This window comes from Crassostrea angulata, chromosome 6 (assembly GCF_025612915.1).
Source record: "Crassostrea angulata isolate pt1a10 chromosome 6, ASM2561291v2, whole genome shotgun sequence".
Taxonomy (NCBI): Eukaryota; Metazoa; Mollusca; class Bivalvia; order Ostreida; family Ostreidae; genus Magallana; species Magallana angulata.
Genome location: NC_069116.1, coordinates 34,838,665 through 34,860,705, shown reverse-complemented (window position 1 = coordinate 34,860,705; position 22,041 = coordinate 34,838,665). Strand labels below are relative to the sequence as shown.

Sequence of the window (22,041 nt, the reverse complement as noted above, 5' to 3'; positions counted from 1 at the left end):
TTTCACGGAAAATATTTATTTGATGTGTACAATGTCAGGCGAAACTAAAACATACAGGTATCATATATAGCCATTTCTACGTATATCTACATGTATTTTTAGTCTGGCCGCCCAAATTAACTTAAACAGCCTTACTGCATTTGAAATTCTGTACGGTCTTTTATACGTTAACGTTATATATGAGCCTGTCCTTTATTCTCTTTTGAGAAGTAGACAGGCATATATAGCCTACATCCACTTCTTGTCCACTTCTCAAAAGAGAATAAGCCCATCCTATGATATATCGCGGTAGTTAAATCATTTTGTCGAAAAATCTATCAATACGGAAATATTTCCAGACACTAATGTTATTGTGAGTTTCCTCTATTATATACCTCAGTGATGTTCAGCGTGTCTCTGTTTACTATGTCTAAAAATATCCCGACATCAAATGTCAATTTCAGTGCGTGCTACTACACGTTAACAGAAATACCGCGATATCATAGAACCTGCGATATGATCGGAATCAAGTATAAGTTACAAATGCTTTGAAGATTTTAAATATGTGATGAATTTTATTTATCAATTATTATGAAAAGCTGTTTTAAAAATGTTAATGCACTTCTAATATTTTTACTGGATTGTCATCAATGTTACAAGTTTCTATAACCCAGTTATATGGAGATTTTGGGCTATTAATTGCTATGTGACCATAAATCATCTTTTATTTACTTCGTAAATGTTTACTTATGTCCTCCTTTTAGATTAAAATTGGTAACCTGGAATGTAGGAGATGAAGAGCCCTTGGCAGACTTTACAGATCTGTTGGATCTTAAGACAGACCCATTGCCTGATATTTATGGCATAGGGTTAGTTGTCTGAATTATTTGGAACCAATTATGCACATGTGCATCACATAAAATGCTAGACAAAATGAGAAATAAATTTTAAAGAATCAGTAGGTTCAGGTATACACTGAAAACTATTTGTCTGGAACACTACCTCAAGGTTTTTATTTCTTTATTTTACATGTACTCCTTAAGATAAAGCACATAGTTATAATAGTTTGATAGGGAAAATACTATAACCTTTTCATAAACAATAATATGATGTACACAATTAGTATTGATCATTTTTCTGCTACCATTGAATTTTTTATGACAAAAAGTTACAGATTTACTTAATTTTTGCAAAATTTTCAAAAAGTGAAAAAATGAAAATTGAATTTTTGCTTGAACACATCATTTGTGATGTGTTCAAGGAAGAATTCAATTTAAATTCATCTCAGTTGCATCATATGAAATGAAATTATTTAAATTATTTAAATTGAATCATGGTTCATGAATTTGTACATGTATACATTAATCCTGTATTCAGTGTATTATATGAATCTATCCATCGAACAATTCTTAATATTAAAAAAATAATGCTTCTGACAATCATTTAATTGTAGTTTCTTGAGCATATGGTAATATTTATATATATATTTTTTAAATTGAATTGACTATTTCAGATTACAGGAGGTAGTGTCTGGGGAGTATGGTGCTTACAAAAGCTCATGGACAGCACTCTTCAATGACATCCTAGCTCCCAAGGGATTCTGTCTGGTAATTGTTATTCGTAACAGTTTACTGATATTCTTCATGAATGAGGAATCAGGAAATGAAGTAACATTAAAAAAGTCCTTTTGATTTGTAACCTGCTCATTTGTCATATGGGAGTGAGACTCCTTAAAACTACGTGATATCATTCATGTTGTGGTCATGTTGAAAGTTAGCATAACAATCTGTCATGTATTTATATTAAGATCGTAAATGAGTTTAAATACTAATTAATTAAGGTAACAATATGACAAATAATAAAAATGAAATAATAAAAAATAAAAATAATTCACTACTTTAGTTTAGATTGCATACAAAAAAAATTAACTACTCAATGACAGTATCTCATGCAGAGACAGATTATATTTTAACTGATGACATCATTGTTGTAGCTGAAGGCAGTCAAAATGCAGGGCCTCCTCCTGGTTGTGTACATCAAAAAGGAAGACCTTCTGTGTGCCACTCATGTTGAGTCGGAAATATCACGGGCGGGGATGGGGGGCTGGTGGGTAGGTGTCCCTCTTTATTTTTCGTCATAATCATCATACATTCACAATCTTAACCTGGATTACCTAGGCAAAATATTTCCTGAACTCCCCTTTTCATTTAGTGTTTTCACTAGCAACAGGAACTGAATATTTTAGATGAAATTTAGTATTTTAGGTACATGTTGATCTGATTTCTCTGCCTTTATAAAAGCTAGAAAAGAAGGCTATTTCAATATTTGGTGAATGTGTGTATGCATGCAGGAGTGTTCCTACAAAGCATGTCAAGGATTGATTGGTGTCATGGTTTTTTGTCATGATATGATGAAAAACAATGTATATTTATATGTATAAATGTGTCCGATACTTTGATGTGCAGGGAAACAAAGGAGGAGTGAGTATCCGCTTTGATCTCAATGGCGTCAATGTTATCATTGTCAACGCTCACCTAGCAGCTCACAGGCATAACTCTGCCGAAAGGATTGAGGTAAATCTAGCTGCCAAGAACCAGTCAACTTTGCACAAATAATTACTGATAGATGTCATTGAACAATTTTATTGGTTGTTTCTTTCCTAATATTGTAGAGTATGAGTATGATTTTGAAATACACTTAGTGTTTTTAGTTACTTATACAGTAAAACTCGTTTAGTACGAACACGGATATTGCAAATTCACAGATATAGCGAAGTCATCATGGATTACCAGCTATGTCAATTTAATGAATTTCTTGGACTAATCCATCATTTCTATTATGAAAAGTATTAGCAGCTATTAGACAAGTACCAATAAAAGCACACATATAAGTTTTTTGCTTTTTTACTCTTTTACCATTTGTTATAATTAGCACAGACTACATATTTTAGTTTATAAATTTTATTTATGTACAGGATTTTTTAACTGTTTTGGATACACAGAAGTTCAGAGATAAAGATGTAGATCATATATTAGATCATGAGTAAGTTGGAAATTGACATACATGTACATTTAGTATGACAGTCCCCTCTCTCTCTCTCTCTCTCTCTCTCTCTCTCTCTCTCTCTCTCTCTCTCTCTCTCTCTCTCTCAGGATTTTCTTGCTTAAAAATGTTTTTAAATTATTCTTGAAATATTTGTTAGGAAAAAGTGGTTTGACAATTTGAGAGGATCGGAACGATACACATTGCATAGATATATACATATAATAAGCACTAACATTGCAATAACTCTCAAATTGACATATACCTGCCTATAGTGAAGGTTATAGATATACATAGAGCACAGGGAAATTTACTATATTTGAGCTCCACCTATGCCCTGGCCGGGGCTTCCTTTTGATGACAAACAGAACCTAGCAAGCTGGTTGCGCACAACATGGTCGTTTGAGGTACAGGTGGAATACAGTTAAATGACAATTTGAGAGGATTGGAACAATAGTCATCGAAAGCAATATTTTTGTCTTGCTTAGATGGCTGAGTGGTTAGGGCAGTGGCTGCTTACTGAGAGTGGGTTCCAGAGGCCGTGATGTTCAAGACCCTGCCGGGGCAGAGGTGGAATGTATAAGGATAATTATTTAACATGTAGTTACAAAAAATATACATCTACAATATGCATGTATATTGTTTTATTGTATATTTATTAAAAACAGCTATGTATTCTGGATTGGAGACCTAAACTTCAGAATAGACGACTTGACTCAAGAAGAAGTACAGAATTTAATTGAGAAGAAAGACTTTGAAACTTTGAGGAAGAAAGATCAGGTAACTCTTGTAGAAATTTATGGCTATTTTGACATACTCTATACTGTAGCTAGGAATTGGTTGTCCCTTCTACAAAATATCTTATTATAAGAATTTCATTGAATTAAAAGTACAATGTGCTTTATAGGAATGCACTTGTTATAGATTACACTTGATTTCACTTCATCGATAGCAACAATCTTGATACATATTATAAACCTTAAAATGGAAAATGAAACTGATATGAAACAAATATGAAGGTTTTACCACAGTACAGCCGCAAACATCAAGTGTTAATGATTGTAAAGAATTTAAGAAATGACATCCCTAAATATTCCAATGTGTATTTTTCCTATGGGACATAAATGATTAAAACTGTTTTTATCCTTAGAAGTTTGAACTGTACATTCTGTGTATTTTTTTCTTAGAAAAAGCGACTCAAAAGTAAAAACATTTATTTAAACATGCACTTAGATTATAATCTCATATTTTTTGCATCATACACAGATACAAAAACAAGATGGAAGGAGCTCCTCTAAAGTTATGACTTTACACATAAGAATCTTGTATTAAAGATACAGACGGTGGACAAAAGTATCAGAACGATTTACGTTGCGTTAGACAAGAATGCAAATGTATTTTGTGAAGAAAAAAAAATCTCAAGTTTTTCATTACAATAAGAATTCATTGTGCAGGTACTTGTAGCTATATACACATGACCTATTGCCATTGGTTTTTGTCCGTTACCATGCGCTGTGCCTCCTCCCAGTGTTGTGCCTCGTGTCTTAAAGGGGCATGGTCACGATTTTGGTCAAAAATTATTTTCCAGATTTTAATGTTTACAATGCTTCAGTAAGGCATTTTTATAATGCAACCAAAATTTAAGTGACATTCGTTGAGTTATAAGGGAGTTACAGAGCTTGCAATTCTTTGCTATGTAAACAAAGCTTTTGTTTACATTTGGAACGTTGAAATGAAAACTCCAGTCTTGGACCAAAAATAAATGTGGTAAACATTTGATCTGTTTATTTATGCTTAAATTGAGATGAAAAAGATGAGAAAATCAGCTTGAAAAAGAACTCTTACCGGTATATTGAACTAATGTAAACAAAAACAGGGCACGAGCCTTGTTTACATGAAAAAGAATTGTGAGCCCTGTATCTTGCTTATAACTTCACTACTGACTCTCCAATTTCATTTAGTCATTAAAAATGCATTTCTAAAGCATTGAAAATAATTAAAACAGAAAAATAGAATTTGACCAATATCGTGACTATGCCCCTTAACAGCTTCTTAAAATCTACTTGGCCAATTCTATTTAAATTAGGTATGATGCATCGTTGGGGTAAAGGAAACATAAATTGTAAATTTCATGACTCTTGCCCCATAGGGGCCCAAAGGGCAGGGCAAGAACTTGACTCTTTTTCAAAAAAATTTCTTTATGCTCCCACTCATCTGTAAGAAAAACTGAATTCATAATTATTTAGACCAGGAAGCCCTCTACTAAAATTGTAAATTTCATGTCCCCCGAGGAGATGGTTTTGACGCTAGGATGGGGCCATAATGGTCACAAGTATTATGATATGAAACAAAACAACCAAAAATACAAATAGACTTGTTAATAGTAAAGTAAAAATTGGCTAGCAAAAAATACTGATGTGTGGTATGTGTACAATTATTTTTGAATAAATTCCAGATGATGTCTTTGCATAGAAGGAATATAACTGAACAGGTGAAACATGAGAAGTGAGAAAAGAAAGCAGATTACCAATTTTTTTAGGTCACCTGAGTAAACTCAGGTGACCTATTGCTATCCATTTTTGTCCGCCGTCGTGTGTCGTGCGTTAACAATTTTACATTTTTAACTTCTTCTTAAAAACTACAAAGCTGATTGTTACCATTTTTAGCTCACCTGAGCTGAAAGCTGAAGTAAGCTTAGTTTATCAGGTGACCATCAAGGCCTGTTGGCCTCTTGTTTTCTTTCCGGTCTATGTTTTAGTTTGCATTTGCAGTTAATCAAATGCAGGGAAGAAGGTTTGATATTCTGTGATTTTGAAGAAGGACAGCTAGATTTCCCTCCCACCTACAAGTTCGATAAAGGAACAGATACCTATGACAGCAGGTGAATTCACACTAAGCACTGCCTGCAATTATAGACACATGACATTGTACTAGGTTATATTGGTGTCAGAAATACTGACAGATCATGTACTAAAGATGCTTCTATTTTATCTGAGAATTAATTCTTTATATACATGTAATTCAGTTGGCTTTAGGAAACGATTAGTCATTTTCATTTTGACATTTTATTTTTAACCATTTGCAGGCATTTCAATATTTTTAAATTACTTAGATAATACTTTCTCAGCATGAGTCATAAATATGTGAAAGAAGAGTTTGTGGTGAAAAAAAATGTTAAACACATGTTTTAAAAAAAGCAGATTCAGTCATTATTTTATTACAAAACATGTTACTCCTTAGCATTAAGAGGCGGGTTCCTGCATGGTGCGATAGGATTCTGTGGCAGGTACACGACGATGCTTTTGAGAAGATAACAATCGCAGCAGAGTTATTGGAATACAAGTCTCTTCCATTTTATGTTCTCAGTGATCATAAACCTGTGGTAGCCACATTTAAATTAAAGGTGAGGTTCTGAGATGGAGAGGAAAGAAATACACACCCTAAGCCAATGTCATGTGCAACTGATCAATTTATTATCAACAACTTTTAATTACTTTGATCAACCTAAATTTTCTTTTAAACACTGAAATAAAGTAAAAGAATAGAAAAAAATCTTTACATAAAGTATATTGTACATGTATTTCAGTTACTCCATTCCTTTTCAATCTATAGTTACTTCAAAATGTGGAGTTACATGTATGTTCTGGGCTGGGTCTGCATGGTCTCTATAGGAGGGTTGTTCGGAAATTATTGAGACATCACAAATATCTCTCTTTCTAAGTGGCGGATTTTAATGAAAATTGGAATTAACATTGAAGAAACATAATTGAAAAAATGATCAAATTAAAACTACAAAAAAATACTAGTTTGTTTATGACAGTACATAAACAAGTCGGTGGTTGGGGTACCCGGCGCAGGCACAAACTCGGAGTTTAAAATATTTAAACATCTTCATTTTAAGTGTTGTTAGACCTAAAACTCTTGATAAAATAAATCCAATTACCGGTATGTATGTTCATTTTGCTAATTACTGTGACTAACTTTTGTGCAAGTTTTACTATTGTATGAGTTGAAATACGGAGAGAGTACTTTTAATATTTAACAAGCAATTGAAATCTGACTGAGACGGTTTATTGAATTTTGACGTCATGGCGGCGCAGCGAATATGCATGAAATTGGTGTGAACCTCGGAAATGGACTTTTATTGGCCAGAAAATTGCTTAAATAAAAACTATTCGATGGAAAAGAGTCAAAAGCTTCAGGTAATCGTTTTTTTTTCTGATTGTTTAACTAGAAGTAAAACATTGGGACTAAATATCAAATACTTTTTCACACAAATTGATTTTAACAGTTTTAAGATATATACCGAATGAATGTAAGAGTAGTACATATCACAGTAAGTTGACTTTTGGGAGAAAAAAACTTGATTTTTTTCACACAAAAATCAAGAATGGAAAATATATGTAAATGCTGCCATTTTAAAATAAGAAGAAAAGATGAAAAATGAAGAATAGTTCATGTATCCGTTCGTTTGCAAGGTGTTCATAATACAGGACCAAGTAGAACGTTCAAACGACTTTGCGATGCGTTTGTGGTTGCGCCTGGTCATTGGATGTAAGCAAGTTTGTTAGTTTACCAAGAATGAACAAATGACGTCAACAACTTCAAAATTTTTACGTTAACAAAAGACATCCTGGTGTATTTTCTGGTGAAATTTCAATGATTTATCTTTTTTCACAAGTTAGTAAGAGTAAATGTCTCAATAATTTCCGAACAACCCTCGTATATGTAAATTGTGGCTTATATATATATATACAATTGTTAACATATTTGAAACTAACTGATTTTTCTCTTAAAATAACCAAGTAAATATTGGGATCCTGTTTCGTGTTCAGGTTTTTCCTTGCCAGAAATTTCCAGCTCCTGTGATTTTTGATGTGGAGAAATGTTGGAAAGCAGGTCAGAATGTAGTTGTCAGATACAAAATGAGAAAAAATTCAGAGCTGATGTCATCTAGTAGAGATTGGATCGGATTGTACAAGGTACAATTGGATGTGAAAAAAAAATAAAGTTATTAATGTTAAACATGCAAGTACCCTGATTATTTAGTCTCTTGTACCTAATTATATTGTATGAAAATTTATTGTTGAAAAGAAAACAACAACAACAAATATCATTTGTTAAGAACATAACCAGTATTTGTCATTTCCCCTCTGTGCAACATTGAAAAAAGGAAAGAAATCTTACATGAAAGATATTTGTGTAAATATACATTAGAATTACTTTAAATGCTAACTGTGGCAGAAGTTTATAAAATGATGTATGCAGATTTGATCAAACATATCAATACATTATTTTTTACAGGATGATTTCAAGCACTTGAATGACTATGTGACATATGTGTGGGCCAGGGAGCTAGCCGAGGGCTGCCCTGAGGGGGTAGAGGTGACCTTCTCTGGGCGCTATCTCTCAGGGTGCCGGGGAAGTTACAGGGTGGCATACATCAGTAACTACAAGGACACACTTCTAGGGCTGAGCGAGGAATTTCAGGTACATCATGATATTGGATTTTTGAAGATCAAATGTAACACATTGTCCTAAAGTGTACCAATTCAATCAAAAAGACTTTTAAAGTTAGTTAAAACTATGGTGGCCTTTAATTTATTGTTCTTAAATGATTTTTCCCATCTTATAGCTTTGTAAATGAATCCAATGATTTTAAAAATCAAATGATTACCTTAATGTCTATAATTGTCTAGCAAATATTATGAACGATTTACCAAAGGCATTACATGTACTGTCTGTCTTTGAGACATTTTTGTTTGTAAAGATGTTTGGTCTTTAATGATTTAGATAACTGCAGACATTTTTTTATTTAGATTGTCTCATGATTGACTGCCACAGTAATGATCGCCTAGTGACTTAAAGTATGACACTGCCAAACAGATCAGGAAATCCTCAACAAAATCGTCTAGTTTCCTCTTTATAGTGTCTTATTACATGTATCGGATACATGCTGTATATAACAAGATCTACTGTGGTTTTTAGCTCACCTGAGCTGAAAGCTCAAGTGAGCTATTCTGATCACATTTTGTCTGTCGTCCGTCTGTCTGTCCGTCCGTCTGTCCGTCCGTCCGTCTGTCTGTAAACTTTTCACATTTTCAACATCTTCTCAAGAACCACTGGGCCAATTTCAACCAAACTTGGCACAAAGCATCCTTAGCCTAAGGGGATTTAAAGTTGTGAAAATTAAGGACCACGCCTTTTTGTAAAGGGAGATAATAAGGAATTTATGAAAATTTTCGAGAAATTTTCAAAAATCTTCTTCTCATGAACCATAAAACCAGGAAAGCTGAAACTTGTGTGGAAGCATCCTCAGGTAGTGTAGATTCTAATTTGTGAAATTATGACCCCCGGGGGTAGGGTGGGGCCACAATGGGGGGTCAAAGTTTTACATAGGAATATACAGAGTAAATCTTTAAAAATCTTCTTCTCATGAACCATAAAACCAGGAAAGCTGAAACTTGTGTGGAAGCATCCTCAGGTAGTGTAGATTCTAATTTGTGAAATTCATGACCCCCGGGGGTAGGGTGGGGCCACAATGGGGGGTCGAAATTTAACATAGGAATATATAGAGTAAATCTTTAAAAATCTTCTTCTCATGAACCATAAAACCAGGAAAGCTGAAACTTGTGTGGAAGCATCCTCAGGTAGTGTAGATTCTAATTTGTGAAATTCATGACCCCCGGGTTAGGGTGGGGCCACAATGGGGGGTCAAAGTTTTACATAGGAATATACAGAGTAAATTTTTAAAAATCTTCTTCTCATGAACCATAAGACCAGGAAAGCTGAAACTTGTGTGGAAGCATCCTCAGGTAGTGTAGATTCTAATTTGTGAAATTCATGACCCCCGGGGTAGGGTGGGGCCACAATGGGGGGTCGAAATTTAACATAGGAATATATAGAGTAAATCTTTAAAAATCTTCTTCTCATGAACCATAAGACCAGGAAAGCTGAAACTTGTGTGGAAGCATCATCAGGTAGTGTAGATTCATTGTTGTGAAATTATGACCCCCGGGGGTAGGGTGGGGCCACAATTGGGGGTCGAAATTTAACATAGGAATAAATAGAGTAAATCTTTAAAAATCTCCTTCTCATGAACCATAAGACCAGGAAAGCTGAAACTTGTGTGGAAGCATCCTCAGGTAGTATAGATTCATAGTTGTGAAAATCATAACCCCCGAGGGTAGGCTGGGGCCTTATTAGTTGGTTGAAGTTATACATAGGAATATATAGAGTAAATCTTTAAAAATCTTTTTCTCAGAAACTAATTAGCCAGAAAAGCTGAAACTTGACTGGAAGCATCCTCAGGTGGTGTAGATACAAAGTTGTGAAAATCATGCCCCCCGGGGGTAGGGTGGGGCCACAATGGGGGGTCGAAGTTTTACATAGGAATATATAGAGTAAATCTTTAAAAATCTTTTTCTCAGAAACTAATCAGCCAGGAAAGCTGAAACTTGTGTGAAAGCATCCTCAGGTAGTGTAGATACAAAGTTGTGAAAATCATAATCCCCGGGGGTAGGGTGGGGCCACAACGGGGAATCGAAGTTTTACATAGGAATATATAGAGTAAATCTTTAAAAATCTTTTTCTCAAAACTAATCAGCCAGGAAAGCTGAAACTTGTGTGGAAGCATCCTCAGGTAGTGTAGATTCTAATTTGTGAAATTCATGACCCCCGGGGGTAGGGTGGGGCCACAATGGGGGATCGAAATTTAACATAGGAATATATAGAGTAAATCTTTAAAAATCTTCTTCTCATGAACCATAAAACCAGGAAAGCTAAAACTTGTGTGGAAGCATCTTCAGGTAGTGTAGATTCATTGTTGAGAAAATCATTATCCCCAGGAGTAGGGTGGGGCCACAATGGGGTGTCGAAGTTTAACATAGGAATATATAAAGTAAATCTTTAAAAATCTTTTTCTCAGAAACTAATCAGCCAGGAAAGCTGAAACTTGTGTGGAAGCATCATCAGGTAGTGTAGATTCATTGTTGTGAAAATCATGACCCCCGAGGGTAAGGTGGGGCCACAATGGAAGGTCGAAGTTTTACGTAGGAATATATAGAGTAAATCTTTAAAAATCATCTTCTTCTCAGAAACTAATCAGCCAGGTAAACTGAAACTTATGTGGAAGCGTCCTCAGGTAGTGTAAATTCAAAGTTGTGAAAATCATGATCCCCGGGGGTAGGGTGGGGCCACAATGGGGAGTCAAAGTTTAACAAAGGAATATATATGGTAAATCTTTAAAAATCTTCTTCTCAGAAACTAATCAGCCAGATGATTCTTTATAATTGTTAAGACTTTGGCCCCAGGACAATTCTTTGGCCTCACAAGAAGGTTCAGAGTTTGATGTACGTTTATATCCCATATATAAACAATTGTTAAGGATCTTTTTGAGAACTGCAATACTCAACATATGATATGACTATAAAATCATCCTGTTAGAAAAGGGACTAATGATTATAAACATAAGAATATCCAGGGGAAAAATGGATTTTATTTATACAGGATCTACATGTATTATTGTACATTGTCCAGATAGTTTGTATTATGACTCCATTAATCTGATTTTATCATACCTATTGTTCCTCAGGTGAGCGATGTGGCCCATGGGCCTCTTGTTTATTCAAAAGTTTAAAAAGTTTCAGGAATATTTTTATTGAAACAGCTTAAACTATCACACAAAACAGACATCTCCATATTAAAATGAGATGAATAAGTAGATACATAAATAGTTAGGTTAGACTGGGTCAAAATCAAATACATGTATAACACAGAATTTTGGATCTTGAAGTGTGGTCAGAAGGAACACAATTGTTTTAGCCATGGGATACTTTGTATGTGTATTGTTGAATCAAGTTATAACTAGTCAATATCCAAGGAGTATAAATACACGTATACTGGCCGAAATATATCGAAAATATGTAATGCAATTTTGGATATGAAATGATCCGAGAAGATTTTGGTTATGTTCATCTGAACAAAACACATTTGATTACGATATTTTAACATTTACTTATTAATTGAAGCGTTGTGGTAAAAGAATATGTTTTACAATTTTCAGGAAGTAACAACAATGGCCTTAGATTTTTACTTATTTTTGTTGTGCATATGCATAATTTCCATTGTCAGACCCTTCAAAAGAACAAAATGTAAACTGATCAAAATGATGCATAGAGTATTTCATTTTGGACAAAACTTGTCCTTCTCTTACTTCAGCTTGTTCAACGGGCTTAGTTGTATATGGTGATATATGTGTATTATACAATACATTATGATGTACCTAAACATGTGTAACTTGTGCTAAAACTTCTGTGATTATTTAATAAATGTGGTTTACTTTTTATAGATATATCTATATATTTATTAATGTGCGTATCACTCAACATTGGGAATGTAAATTAACAATAAAAAAAATTATTGTGGTGAAATTTGAATATGTTTGTTCTTGATACTCAAACTTGCATTTACTGGTTTAAAGACAAACCCTCTTGTTAAAAAAGGTTTAACCGCATACGCATGTATTAAATGTATGTATTAATTTTTCAATGAAGTAGTTTTTAATTCGTTGTACTCACCCGCTCCATCTCCAGGTGGAAATAGGCTGTATGCCCAAATTTGGGATAGGGAAATAATATTTAAAGGGGCATGGTCACGATTTTGGTCAAAAATCACTTTTCCGATTTTAGTGTTTACAATGCTTTAGTAAGGCATTTTTAATAGGTAACCGAATTTTGAGTATCAATCGCTGAGTTATCACCGAGATAATTATCTTACAATTCTTAGATATGTAAACAAAGCTTTTGTTTACATTTAGAATGTTGTAGTGAAAAATCCAGTTTAAGACCTCAAATGAATGCATGTGTTAATCGTTGGGAACTGTTTATTTATGCTTAAAATGAATAAGAAGATAAACAAATCAGCTTGAAAAAGATTTCAACTGGTATATTGAACCCATGTAAACAAAAACAGGGCACGAGCCTTGTTTACATGACAACAAGTTGTGAGCCCTATATCTTGCGTATAACGACTGACTCTCGCATTTTATTGGATCATAAGAAATGCATTATCTAAGCATTTTAAATAATAAAAACCAGAAAATAAAAGTTGACCAAAATCGTGACCATGCTCCTTTAAAATATGAATTATATTTTACAAATTCGCAGTTTATAAACTCAAGTCGGAGAAGAATGGAGAATTTGTCAACGAAACTTATAATATGAAGAAATCTTGATGATTAAATGAAAAGGATGTCTGAGATGATCGCTACCTCTAAAGCCCATATGTTTCTCCAAAAAACATTTTAATGGATATTTTAATCTCTTTAAAGGGACTGAGACACGATTTGAGCTCAAAATCTTAAATTTTATTTTTCCATTTTTAGTGTTAAAAATGGTTAATATGGGTATTTTTAATGCTTTGTCAAAATTTGAAAGTCAAATGTTGAGTTATAAGCAAGATACAGCGTTTGAAATTCTTTGTTTTGTAAACAAAGCTCGAGCCTTTTTAATGTTTAGACATGTGTTTTATTGGTACAAGTTCCAATCAAATGTTGCTTTTTCTGTTGATAATATTATTTATGAACACATTGAATCAGTTTACCTTGTTTGCCACGAGTTATTTTGTCAAAGAACTGGTAAATCCATACTTTACATTATTTGTAAACAAATATAAGACTCGAGCTTTGTTTACATAACAATGATTTCTTACCTCTGTATCTCTCTTATAACTAGAAATCTAACATTCAAATTTTGGTTAATCATTCAAAATGCGCAAGTAAACAATTTTTATACATAAAATGAAAAATAACATTTTGATATAAAATTGTGTCAAAGTCCCTTTAACCCTTCATATAAAGTAACTAAAGCACTCCCATTTTACTGAGAGAATGCTGTTTTAGCCAACGTTGAAGATTAATAATAAAATTGCAAGAGAAATGCGATAGGTTCAAAATGCAAATCCGAAAAAATTAGAATTATGTACTATAGAAAATAGAACCATTTTAACAAGGCCTTGGACTGTCCGTAGGACGTAGCTATCATTTCTTGCGTCAAAACATGCTAAAAATGATGCTGGATTCAAGTGAAATATGCACCGATTGCGTAGTCTTAGCTCAAAAGCCAGACAAATTGTGTTGATTTCATTGAGCTTTCACTGAGTGGGCAGCAATGAAATAGACAGGCATACGTCACATTGCTGTTTGACACAACTACGCAAAGTCCAAACTCCTGTTATAAAGGTTCTAAAACAAAAAACTTTGATTTTCTAAAGTTATTTTTCCAAAAATTCAACTCCCATATAGGTCGATTTAATTGTAATTCACAATATATGATACAATATTGTAATGTATGATATTATACAATATTGTATCAAACCATACATTTGCATACAATATGTTAATATCATCAATAAATATGATTTTCATATAGTATGATAAAGGTGATCTTATAAAGGTGAGCTCTGTAATCTTTCCTTACCTATGTTTATCGACTGTCTTAAGGAAGAAATCTGGCCATGTATTTGAATTAATAAAATATAAACATACATAGAATATGCGTTCAGTTGTTAAATGTGCTCGCAAGACTTGAAGGATGTATCTACTGTAGGAAATCAAAACTTTTGCTAAATATCATTTTGGCAGACGAACAGACAGAAAACGACCGAAAAGAACAGACAGGACAAAAACAAACTTCATTCATTCTGGGTTTTAAAAATATTACTATTTACTAAAAAATTTAAATTTTGGTGTATGGTATGATGAAAAAAATCAACTATATAACCGACTTAGCCTAAATTCTACACTTAAAAGCTATTCGCGGGATAGGTATTTGGTAAATTTTATGAAATTAATCATCAGCTAGCACAGAGTTTGGAAGAGATAACTCGGACTCGGGATGGTTTAAAGAAAAGTGAGATAATGTAGTGGGTATCGGCCTGGAACACCCCTCTTTGCTGTGAAATGTTAGTTTACCTGAGTGGAGTATATACGAGACATATTTTGTTCATTTTAACAAAATATTTTTATTACATATAAATATATACTATATCTCACCTAATACATATTGTCATATAATGTGCAAATCTGATAAGCAAAGTAGAAATCACGCGTTTCAAATTGTTCGACAATCAATCATAATTGGTTTATAATTTTGGTCACTGTATTTTATCAGTCTGACTTGTTTTCAGAGTCAGAAATGACTTTATGATGGAGTACAAAAAGATAATTAATATTTACAGTCATTCACTCGCCTCACAGAAGCACTAATGCACACACAGTGTAAACATGTTACAGTCAAACATTGGATATAAACTGTTATGTACAAAATACATGTATATGCATGTACACACCTTCATTAATGAAAAAAAATCGTACATCAAGAATAACGATCTTAAATGAATTCCATATATGAAAAAAATATGAGATTCTTCAACAGAGATAACGATTTAATATTATGCAGTTAATCGTTACTTGTAGTTATGTCGAAATAAAGAACTTTTAATCATTCGCATTGAAATAAACCCTACAGGTGAAAACTGTAAAAGAACTAGTATAAGTTCTGGAAAGAAGATTTAAATAACAGTTGAATTGACATCTTTTATGTCACTGGATACTTGGCAAGTCATATTTTGAAATTTTCACGCACTGGAACCGGACACCTTCGGCATATTTGATCGATTTTTTAAGGCAATGAACTACACTTATGTCATTTTCTCAAAGATGCCAAAGTTTAGGAGTTATGGCAGCTGATTCATAAAAATGTTTCTTTCTTTCCAAATAAGCTCTTTTTACTTTTCTCTCTTCAAAGTGCACCTAATTCACGTTCGGAGCGAGACTCTGAAAAAAAAAGATTAAGTTTTTTAAATAAAATACTAGTAAGTCAATTCATTTATCTATTCTTTCACCCCTCTTGAAATCCAGTCTTTCTTCCTCCCTTCCTCTCTGTTTGTTTCTTGATACAGGACAAATTAAAAGAGGTAAAGTCAATTATTTATTTATCCCTCTCACGCTTTCTCATTACTCAAGGATACTAACTTCTAAGTGTTCCGCCGCTTTCGGATCTGGTTTTCCTATAGGAGCTAGCGTATCCCGAGTAGCCGATTTCGGACACTGGACGCCTACGCTCGGTGGGGTGTTTTCCCGTAAGATCCCCGGTCACGCGTAGGACCCGGCTGCCCCCTAGATCGTTCCGTTTGGTGTAGACAGGGGCACTGTGACCACTGTACATACTGCCTGGGTGCTTTAGGTGGTCTAAAAAAACGGAGAGACTTTGTGAGGTTGCATGTCTATCTTATTACCTAATCATGTATCGGTTTACCAATTCATAAATGTTTTGAAGTTTTCGAAACTTACTTGGATCTCCATTGCCAATGACAACTGGATTGGAATACTCTCCTGAATTTACATATATCATTGAGCTTGGCCTGCTCTTATAGCTTGGTGGAGCCATGACCACTGAGCCTGCGTAGTAGGTATCACGGTCGTCCTCAAGATAAATTCCTTCCACACCCATGTTGACGAGTTGTCGTACTTTGGGCAAAAAGAGAGCAAACAAACAAAGGGTTGCAGTGGCAAACAACCCAAATGCAATGCAAGCGTCACCATACTCGTGAGCATAGGCATTGTCGCGGTTCAATCCTCCAACGAGGCCCCAAGCAATCCAAACCGGAATAGAAAACCCAGCAGCGATCCCAATAAACACACTCTCTCTATGATTTGTGATAATTCCATGTGCTTTCATGGCAACAATGGTGGTCATGAGAATTAAAAACATTATGTACAGAAGGGAGAGAAGGTGGTTTTCGAATGGAGTTCTGACGAAGTTCTGCATGTCGTTCCAACCCATACTGGCCTGCCAAGTAAAATGATTGCAAATCCACTCCTCTCCTCCGTAGTTTGCCGTGACTTTGACGGCATAAGGTGGGACCTGAATGAGCCACTGTACGTTTATTACAACTTGAACACCAACAGCAAACATAAACATCAAGAATTGGTAAATACCCTTGAGGTAGTTTGGTGATTCCATATCGGCGAGAATGGAGTCGGAGGATTTCGATGTTAACAAAACCATGAGTTTGACTAACAAGACAGCAAAAAGAATGGAGTAACAGAAACCTACCCCAAATCTCGTTATACCACAAGTGACATCTGTCGGAATGACAATAAAAGCAAAGAGAGTCAAATAAGACAAGAAAATCCCAAGTAATAACAACTGGCCTAACCACATGGTACGCCACTGTCGCCCAATTCGTGTTCCAAGCAACTTGTATAGAATATACACCTCAAAAATAAGCACAGCTAAAACACCCAATCCAGCCAAAACACCCAGAGCAATGATCCATCTTTGACCAGTTTTGAATCTGGTATCAAATAGATCTCTGCTTCCGGACGGAGGGAAAATCCCGGTCATCTCCTCGTTATAAGGAAATCTCAGCAGTGCGTATTTCCCACCTTCCGTGGGATCTGTTGTCGTGGAAACGGTGACACGTGACGTCGGACTGGCTGTTGAAGTTGTTGTTACAGGTAACTCGTTGCATTCCAGACAGGGTGAGCTTGGACAAGAGGATGAGTATGCTGTTATAGTCTTCTCTAATTGCAGACCTAAACTGGGGTTGTAAGTTGCAACCTGAAAAGGAAAATACTTGGAATAATATCTGAGATACAAAATAGTCTATAAAATTACAATATAAAAACTTTCTTTTTCGAAACAGATTATAATGAGTTTCTTACCTCGATGGATTCACTTTTTGATGCATCATATAAAAGTATTTTCAAATTGCTCAATGAATTGGAAGCATCGCCTTTCATGCTTCCGCTTGTTTGAAAGTAGGGCACACTTAGATCAGTGGTGTTGATTATTCCAGTGTAGATCTGCTGACCACGATTGTTAACGTTAAGATAGTTGGAACAGAGGTCGCCTGAAGTGCATGCCTTGGTGGCTCCGTTTTTGACCCCCTGAATAACTGCTTTTACCGCAGCAAGAATGTACGGGACATGTGGGCTTTTCTGATATTTACCGAGTATAGTTTTATTGGTGTAGTCGCAGTTTAAACTGTTGCAACCTACTTTGGATCTAAAGTATTCTTCGTACCACTTTCTGTTTTTTGAGTTTTCTCCAGGCTTCAAATTGTCTAAATGTAAATAAAAGCTATTTACATCAGTGTCATAGTTGGAAGGGCTTTGGAGGCTAGTAGTGTACGCGTTTACTTCAAGTCCCATTATAGCTCTGGGATTCCATGATCCAAAGAAAATCAATTGTGTAAATTTATTCGGATTTCTGTTTTTCATTTCAGACAGGAAATTTTTGGCCTGAGATTCCGGAGCCAGGACAACAACATGCCTAGTTTTAACTTTATCAAACACAGCATCAGCTATAGTCATGATTTCTGAAGCTGATGGATCTGCAGAAAAGCCAGAATGATAGACAATGCAAATACCCGAACTTGCAGCCTCTTCTTTGAATTTCATGTACTCAGCCATTCCGATGTCATCCTTCGTGTGAAGAACCTGTACATACTTTGCATTTAATGTACTACTTATCAACGTGCTCAAAGCTTTTATGTTGATTGCATCACTGGGAACAGTTCTCAGGAAGAAATCGTAAGTTTCACCCTTGTTGGACAACAGATTGGTCGAGGCTCCGTAGCTAACCTGTGTTTTATTCATATCTTTTAGAAGTCGTGCAGATGACATGGCGTCGTAGTTGTCGCCTGGTCCAATGTATGCCAACAGATTTCGTGGCGTGGGTGGGTTCACATCAGAAACTCTAATTTTGCAAGTTTCAAAACTGAGAATATCTTCTATGGTTTTTTGGTAACGAGAGCAAGTGTCAAAAGCCACCCCGCCTATGGAAATGTTGGAATGAATGCTCTTGTATCTATCTATGGCCCAGAGAAACGCTTCCAAGTTGATGAGTTCCTCTTCTCGAATCGGAGCATTGTCGCATGCGTAGGCATCGTTGGTTCTTTCGTGAATACCGAACAGACCGCCTATGTAGTAATGCCTGTTGGGTTCATTGTTTGTTGCTGGCTTTACGGCTACCTTGTTGTATGTACAGTCGGCACCAGTCGCTGGACATGTGCTCTGAGCATGCGCACATTGATATATGATAGCCAGGAACGAAACGACACACAGAGGCCTCATCTGGAATTATAAAGCAAATACTCGGCAATGCAAAACCTGAATGCCAGACAATATCGTCCTAAATTGTTATGTCTTTTAGTGAGGTAACTATATGAAAATTTGAACATCATTATTATTATTTTATGGGAGGGAAACACTATCTTGTTTATTCTACAAAAAATGTGTATCTGATATCTTTTCGAACGATTTTTTTTTTAGATGTATGGGGCACCACCATACAATTTTAAAATCATAATTATATTTTTTGACATATCCATACTGATATCTAAAGGGTGCCCACACCACCTTTAACATAAACGAAAATTGATAGATGTCAACCGATATATCAGTAAATGCAACAGAGTTCCCAACTTATTAGCAAAATCGTTTATCAGCTGTTACAGTTACATTACCATACTAGCCTTTGCTGACTACATATATTTGGTCTACAATATCAGATTCAATTTTGATGCTTAATGATTTCTTTGAGACGGTAGACCTTCAGCGCGGAGGGGGAGTGGTGGTTAAAAGGTCCGGATCCACCACCGGAATCTACAATAACATATTTATCAAATACATACTTTTTGGACCCACCCCCGAAAATAACCTGGATCGTCCACTGAAAAAAATTAATAATACGTAGTGCATTAACAGAGTATACATTTGTTGGGTTGTTTTGAGGCTATGTAAGAAAAGTAAGGCTATTTTAATCTGAAGGATAGCTTGACTGATGCTTCACAAGAAATGTATTTACAATTTCAAAGCTAGTAAACCACTAGTTGTTATTTTCACAATAAGGAGAAGAAACAGATCTAAAAAGAACTACAGCCTTCTAGAGAAAAATATCTTCATTTTCTATTGTCGATTGTAGAAATTATTCCTATTGAATATATACTAGTAAACTGCCTATTGGAAATACAAAGTATACATAATTATAGTAGTTTAAGAAGCAGGAAAATGTAACATCAAAGTTTAGAATTCAAAGATCACGATACTCTGTGTTAACAATTGTTAAAAAAATAAAAATATTTCAACTTTCAAACTTAAATGTATCTTTGGTATTAACCATGGTAATTAAAAACCCATCGACATCCAGAATCAGGACTGCAATAGTACATAACGTTAAAAAAAACAGTTTCTTGCGTAATTTCTCGGACTTTCAAAAGCGTGTTTGTTGCTTTAAATAAACGAAGCGTACTTATTTGACATAAAGAAAAGTCTGTCTTAAGCCATTTCACTTATACCTAAGAACCATAGCACCACCCAAACCCCAACCCCCCTTTGCCACCCTCTCTCTCTCTCTCTCTCTCTCTCTCTCTCTCTCTCTCTCTCTCTCTCTCTGTGTGTCTGTTTTTCAATTAGCAGGAAGAAAGGCGGATATCACGGGCGTTGAAAACAACATCTTGTGCTCCTTTCATTTTCGCTGCTTCAGCAGTTTCATAGACACCATAACCAATTTTAGCAATAACATGGTGCATACCGCCCTACACGTAGACAAAATACAAACCTCATCCACACTTTGTACAAGTATTTATAGGGTTTATACAAATACAAGAAATATCAAAAGCCCTGTTACTTTGAATGGCAACGTCATTTTTTCTCTGCATTCCATTATTCAATGTTAACCAATATGCAAAATATATGTATGCATAAGTGTAACGACTTTCAATCTTTCAGTTTAGTTTTAATGAAGCGGGATTGGTTTCTTGAATGTTTTCAAAGTTCATCATTTTGATTTTTAAAATAAGTCATAGGGTGGTACCCCATTTGCAAACTCTCATTAGAAAAATAAAAATAATATTCATACACGACATATTTCACTTTAATCAGTGCATAAATAACAATATCTGATAGAGTAACTATTATCAACTAATGACGGTAAACTGTTCATTTCATCAACAAAACAGTAGCATGCAGAAGACATTTCATTCATTTAATACACATGTCTTTGGGTTTCTTGTTTGGTATTAACGGAAAATTATTCATAAGAGAATTAATTAAGCTGGCTAGAACGTACCTTTTTCAGCTACGGGGCCAAGTTCTTTCCCCGTTCCAAGTTTATACCGACTCCGAAATCCTGGAATATCCCAGTGAACCAATTTCTTGGAGGAAACAACAAGATTTAACCCAACCCAGACCGGCGTTCTAAAAATACACACCTTATAAGTCTATTGAAAAGTAAACTACTATTGTATTGAAATACCTGTATTCAGGTAACCCAAAATTTTGAAGTCTCAGTCATTATCCTAGTCGGACAGTAATAAATCTAGAGAATGGCCCGCCTATGCATTAAAATACTATGCTCAATGGTGCGAGACTCGAAAAACCTGTCCGACCAGTTTCACGCACAAGGTGGATAAAAATAGACGGGACTGTGTTCATTGACAATATCGATCTAATTTGCATAATAATCGCACAGACCAATAAGCAGGCCTTATTATAAGGGTATATTATTGAATAATTAACCGGTATTGCTGCCTTTAAACGTGCGATTGAAAAGAACTTTATTTTTAAAGTAATTTCATTTATTAAAAGACACTTTCATTTGGTTTTTAATCTGTTTGAATCATGTTTACTTATTGCAAATAATTTGATCAAATTATTTTTCATTCTTTCATCGATTAAAGCAAAATATTCATTTTTAGAGGTATGGAGGTGTTTGAAAACTCACTTTGAAATACATGTTAATCATGAGCAGATCAAAAAAAATTTCCAGGGGGGGGGGGGGGGGGTCCTAAGCAGTGGCGTCGGAAGCAAATTGAAAGAGGGGGGGGGGGGGGCTACACTAATCATCAGAAATCTTGTCAAGCCCCAAATCATGAAATTCCTAATCCGTAAGGGGGGGGGGGGGGGAGGTAACATAGCGTACCTATAACTCCAAGAAAAATCATACCTAGGAA

General features: G+C 34.9%; 2 protein-coding genes across 3 annotated transcripts; one reads left to right on the top strand and one right to left on the bottom strand.

Moving 5' to 3' along the window:
* Positions 1-15,339, top strand: LOC128187047 (inositol polyphosphate 5-phosphatase K-like). Its single transcript, XM_052857123.1, has 12 exons — positions 1-57; positions 744-848; positions 1,493-1,586; positions 1,973-2,089; positions 2,445-2,552; positions 2,954-3,021; positions 3,690-3,801; positions 5,793-5,902; positions 6,262-6,424; positions 7,857-8,003; positions 8,326-8,511; positions 8,841-15,339. The coding sequence occupies exons 1-12, from the start codon at positions 23-25 to the stop codon at positions 8,850-8,852; spliced, it is 1,257 nt and encodes a 418-aa protein (XP_052713083.1). The 5' UTR covers positions 1-22; the 3' UTR covers positions 8,853-15,339.
* Positions 15,018-21,348, bottom strand: LOC128187046 (metabotropic glutamate receptor 3-like). Of its 2 annotated transcripts, XM_052857122.1 has the most exons (6): positions 21,159-21,348; positions 19,723-19,760; positions 17,750-19,162; positions 16,373-17,645; positions 16,055-16,270; positions 15,018-15,856 (listed from the first exon to the last, which is right to left on the bottom strand). In XM_052857122.1, exons 3-6 carry the CDS (start codon positions 19,160-19,162, stop codon positions 15,822-15,824), a joined length of 2,937 nt encoding a protein of 978 aa, XP_052713082.1. In that variant the 5' UTR covers positions 19,723-19,760; positions 21,159-21,348; the 3' UTR covers positions 15,018-15,821. The 2 variants fall into 2 exon arrangements, with proteins under 2 accessions (XP_052713082.1, XP_052713081.1); XM_052857121.1 differs by lacking the exon at positions 19,723-19,760 and having other exon boundaries at positions 21,159-21,347.
* Between the last annotated feature and the right edge of the window lie 693 nt (positions 21,349-22,041).

Bases quoted from the DNA above. Each gene is read 5' to 3' on its own strand.
- LOC128187047 (XM_052857123.1), top strand. From the start codon at position 23: ATGTGTACAATGTCAGGCGAAACTAAAACATACAG. The intron at 1,587-1,972 runs GTAATTGTTATT...TCATTGTTGTAG, and splicing joins CTCCCAAGGGATTCTGTCTG to CTGAAGGCAGTCAAAATGCA. The intron at 2,090-2,444 runs GTAGGTGTCCCT...TTTGATGTGCAG, and splicing joins CGGGGATGGGGGGCTGGTGG to GGAAACAAAGGAGGAGTGAG.
- LOC128187046 (XM_052857122.1), bottom strand. From the start codon at position 19,162: ATGAGGCCTCTGTGTGTCGTTTCGTTCCTGGCTATCATATATCAATGT. The intron at 17,646-17,749 runs GTAAGAAACTCA...TTTCCTTTTCAG, and splicing joins CAAAAAGTGAATCCATCGAG to GTTGCAACTTACAACCCCAG. The intron at 16,271-16,372 runs GTAAGTTTCGAA...CCGTTTTTTTAG, and splicing joins CATTGGCAATGGAGATCCAA to ACCACCTAAAGCACCCAGGC.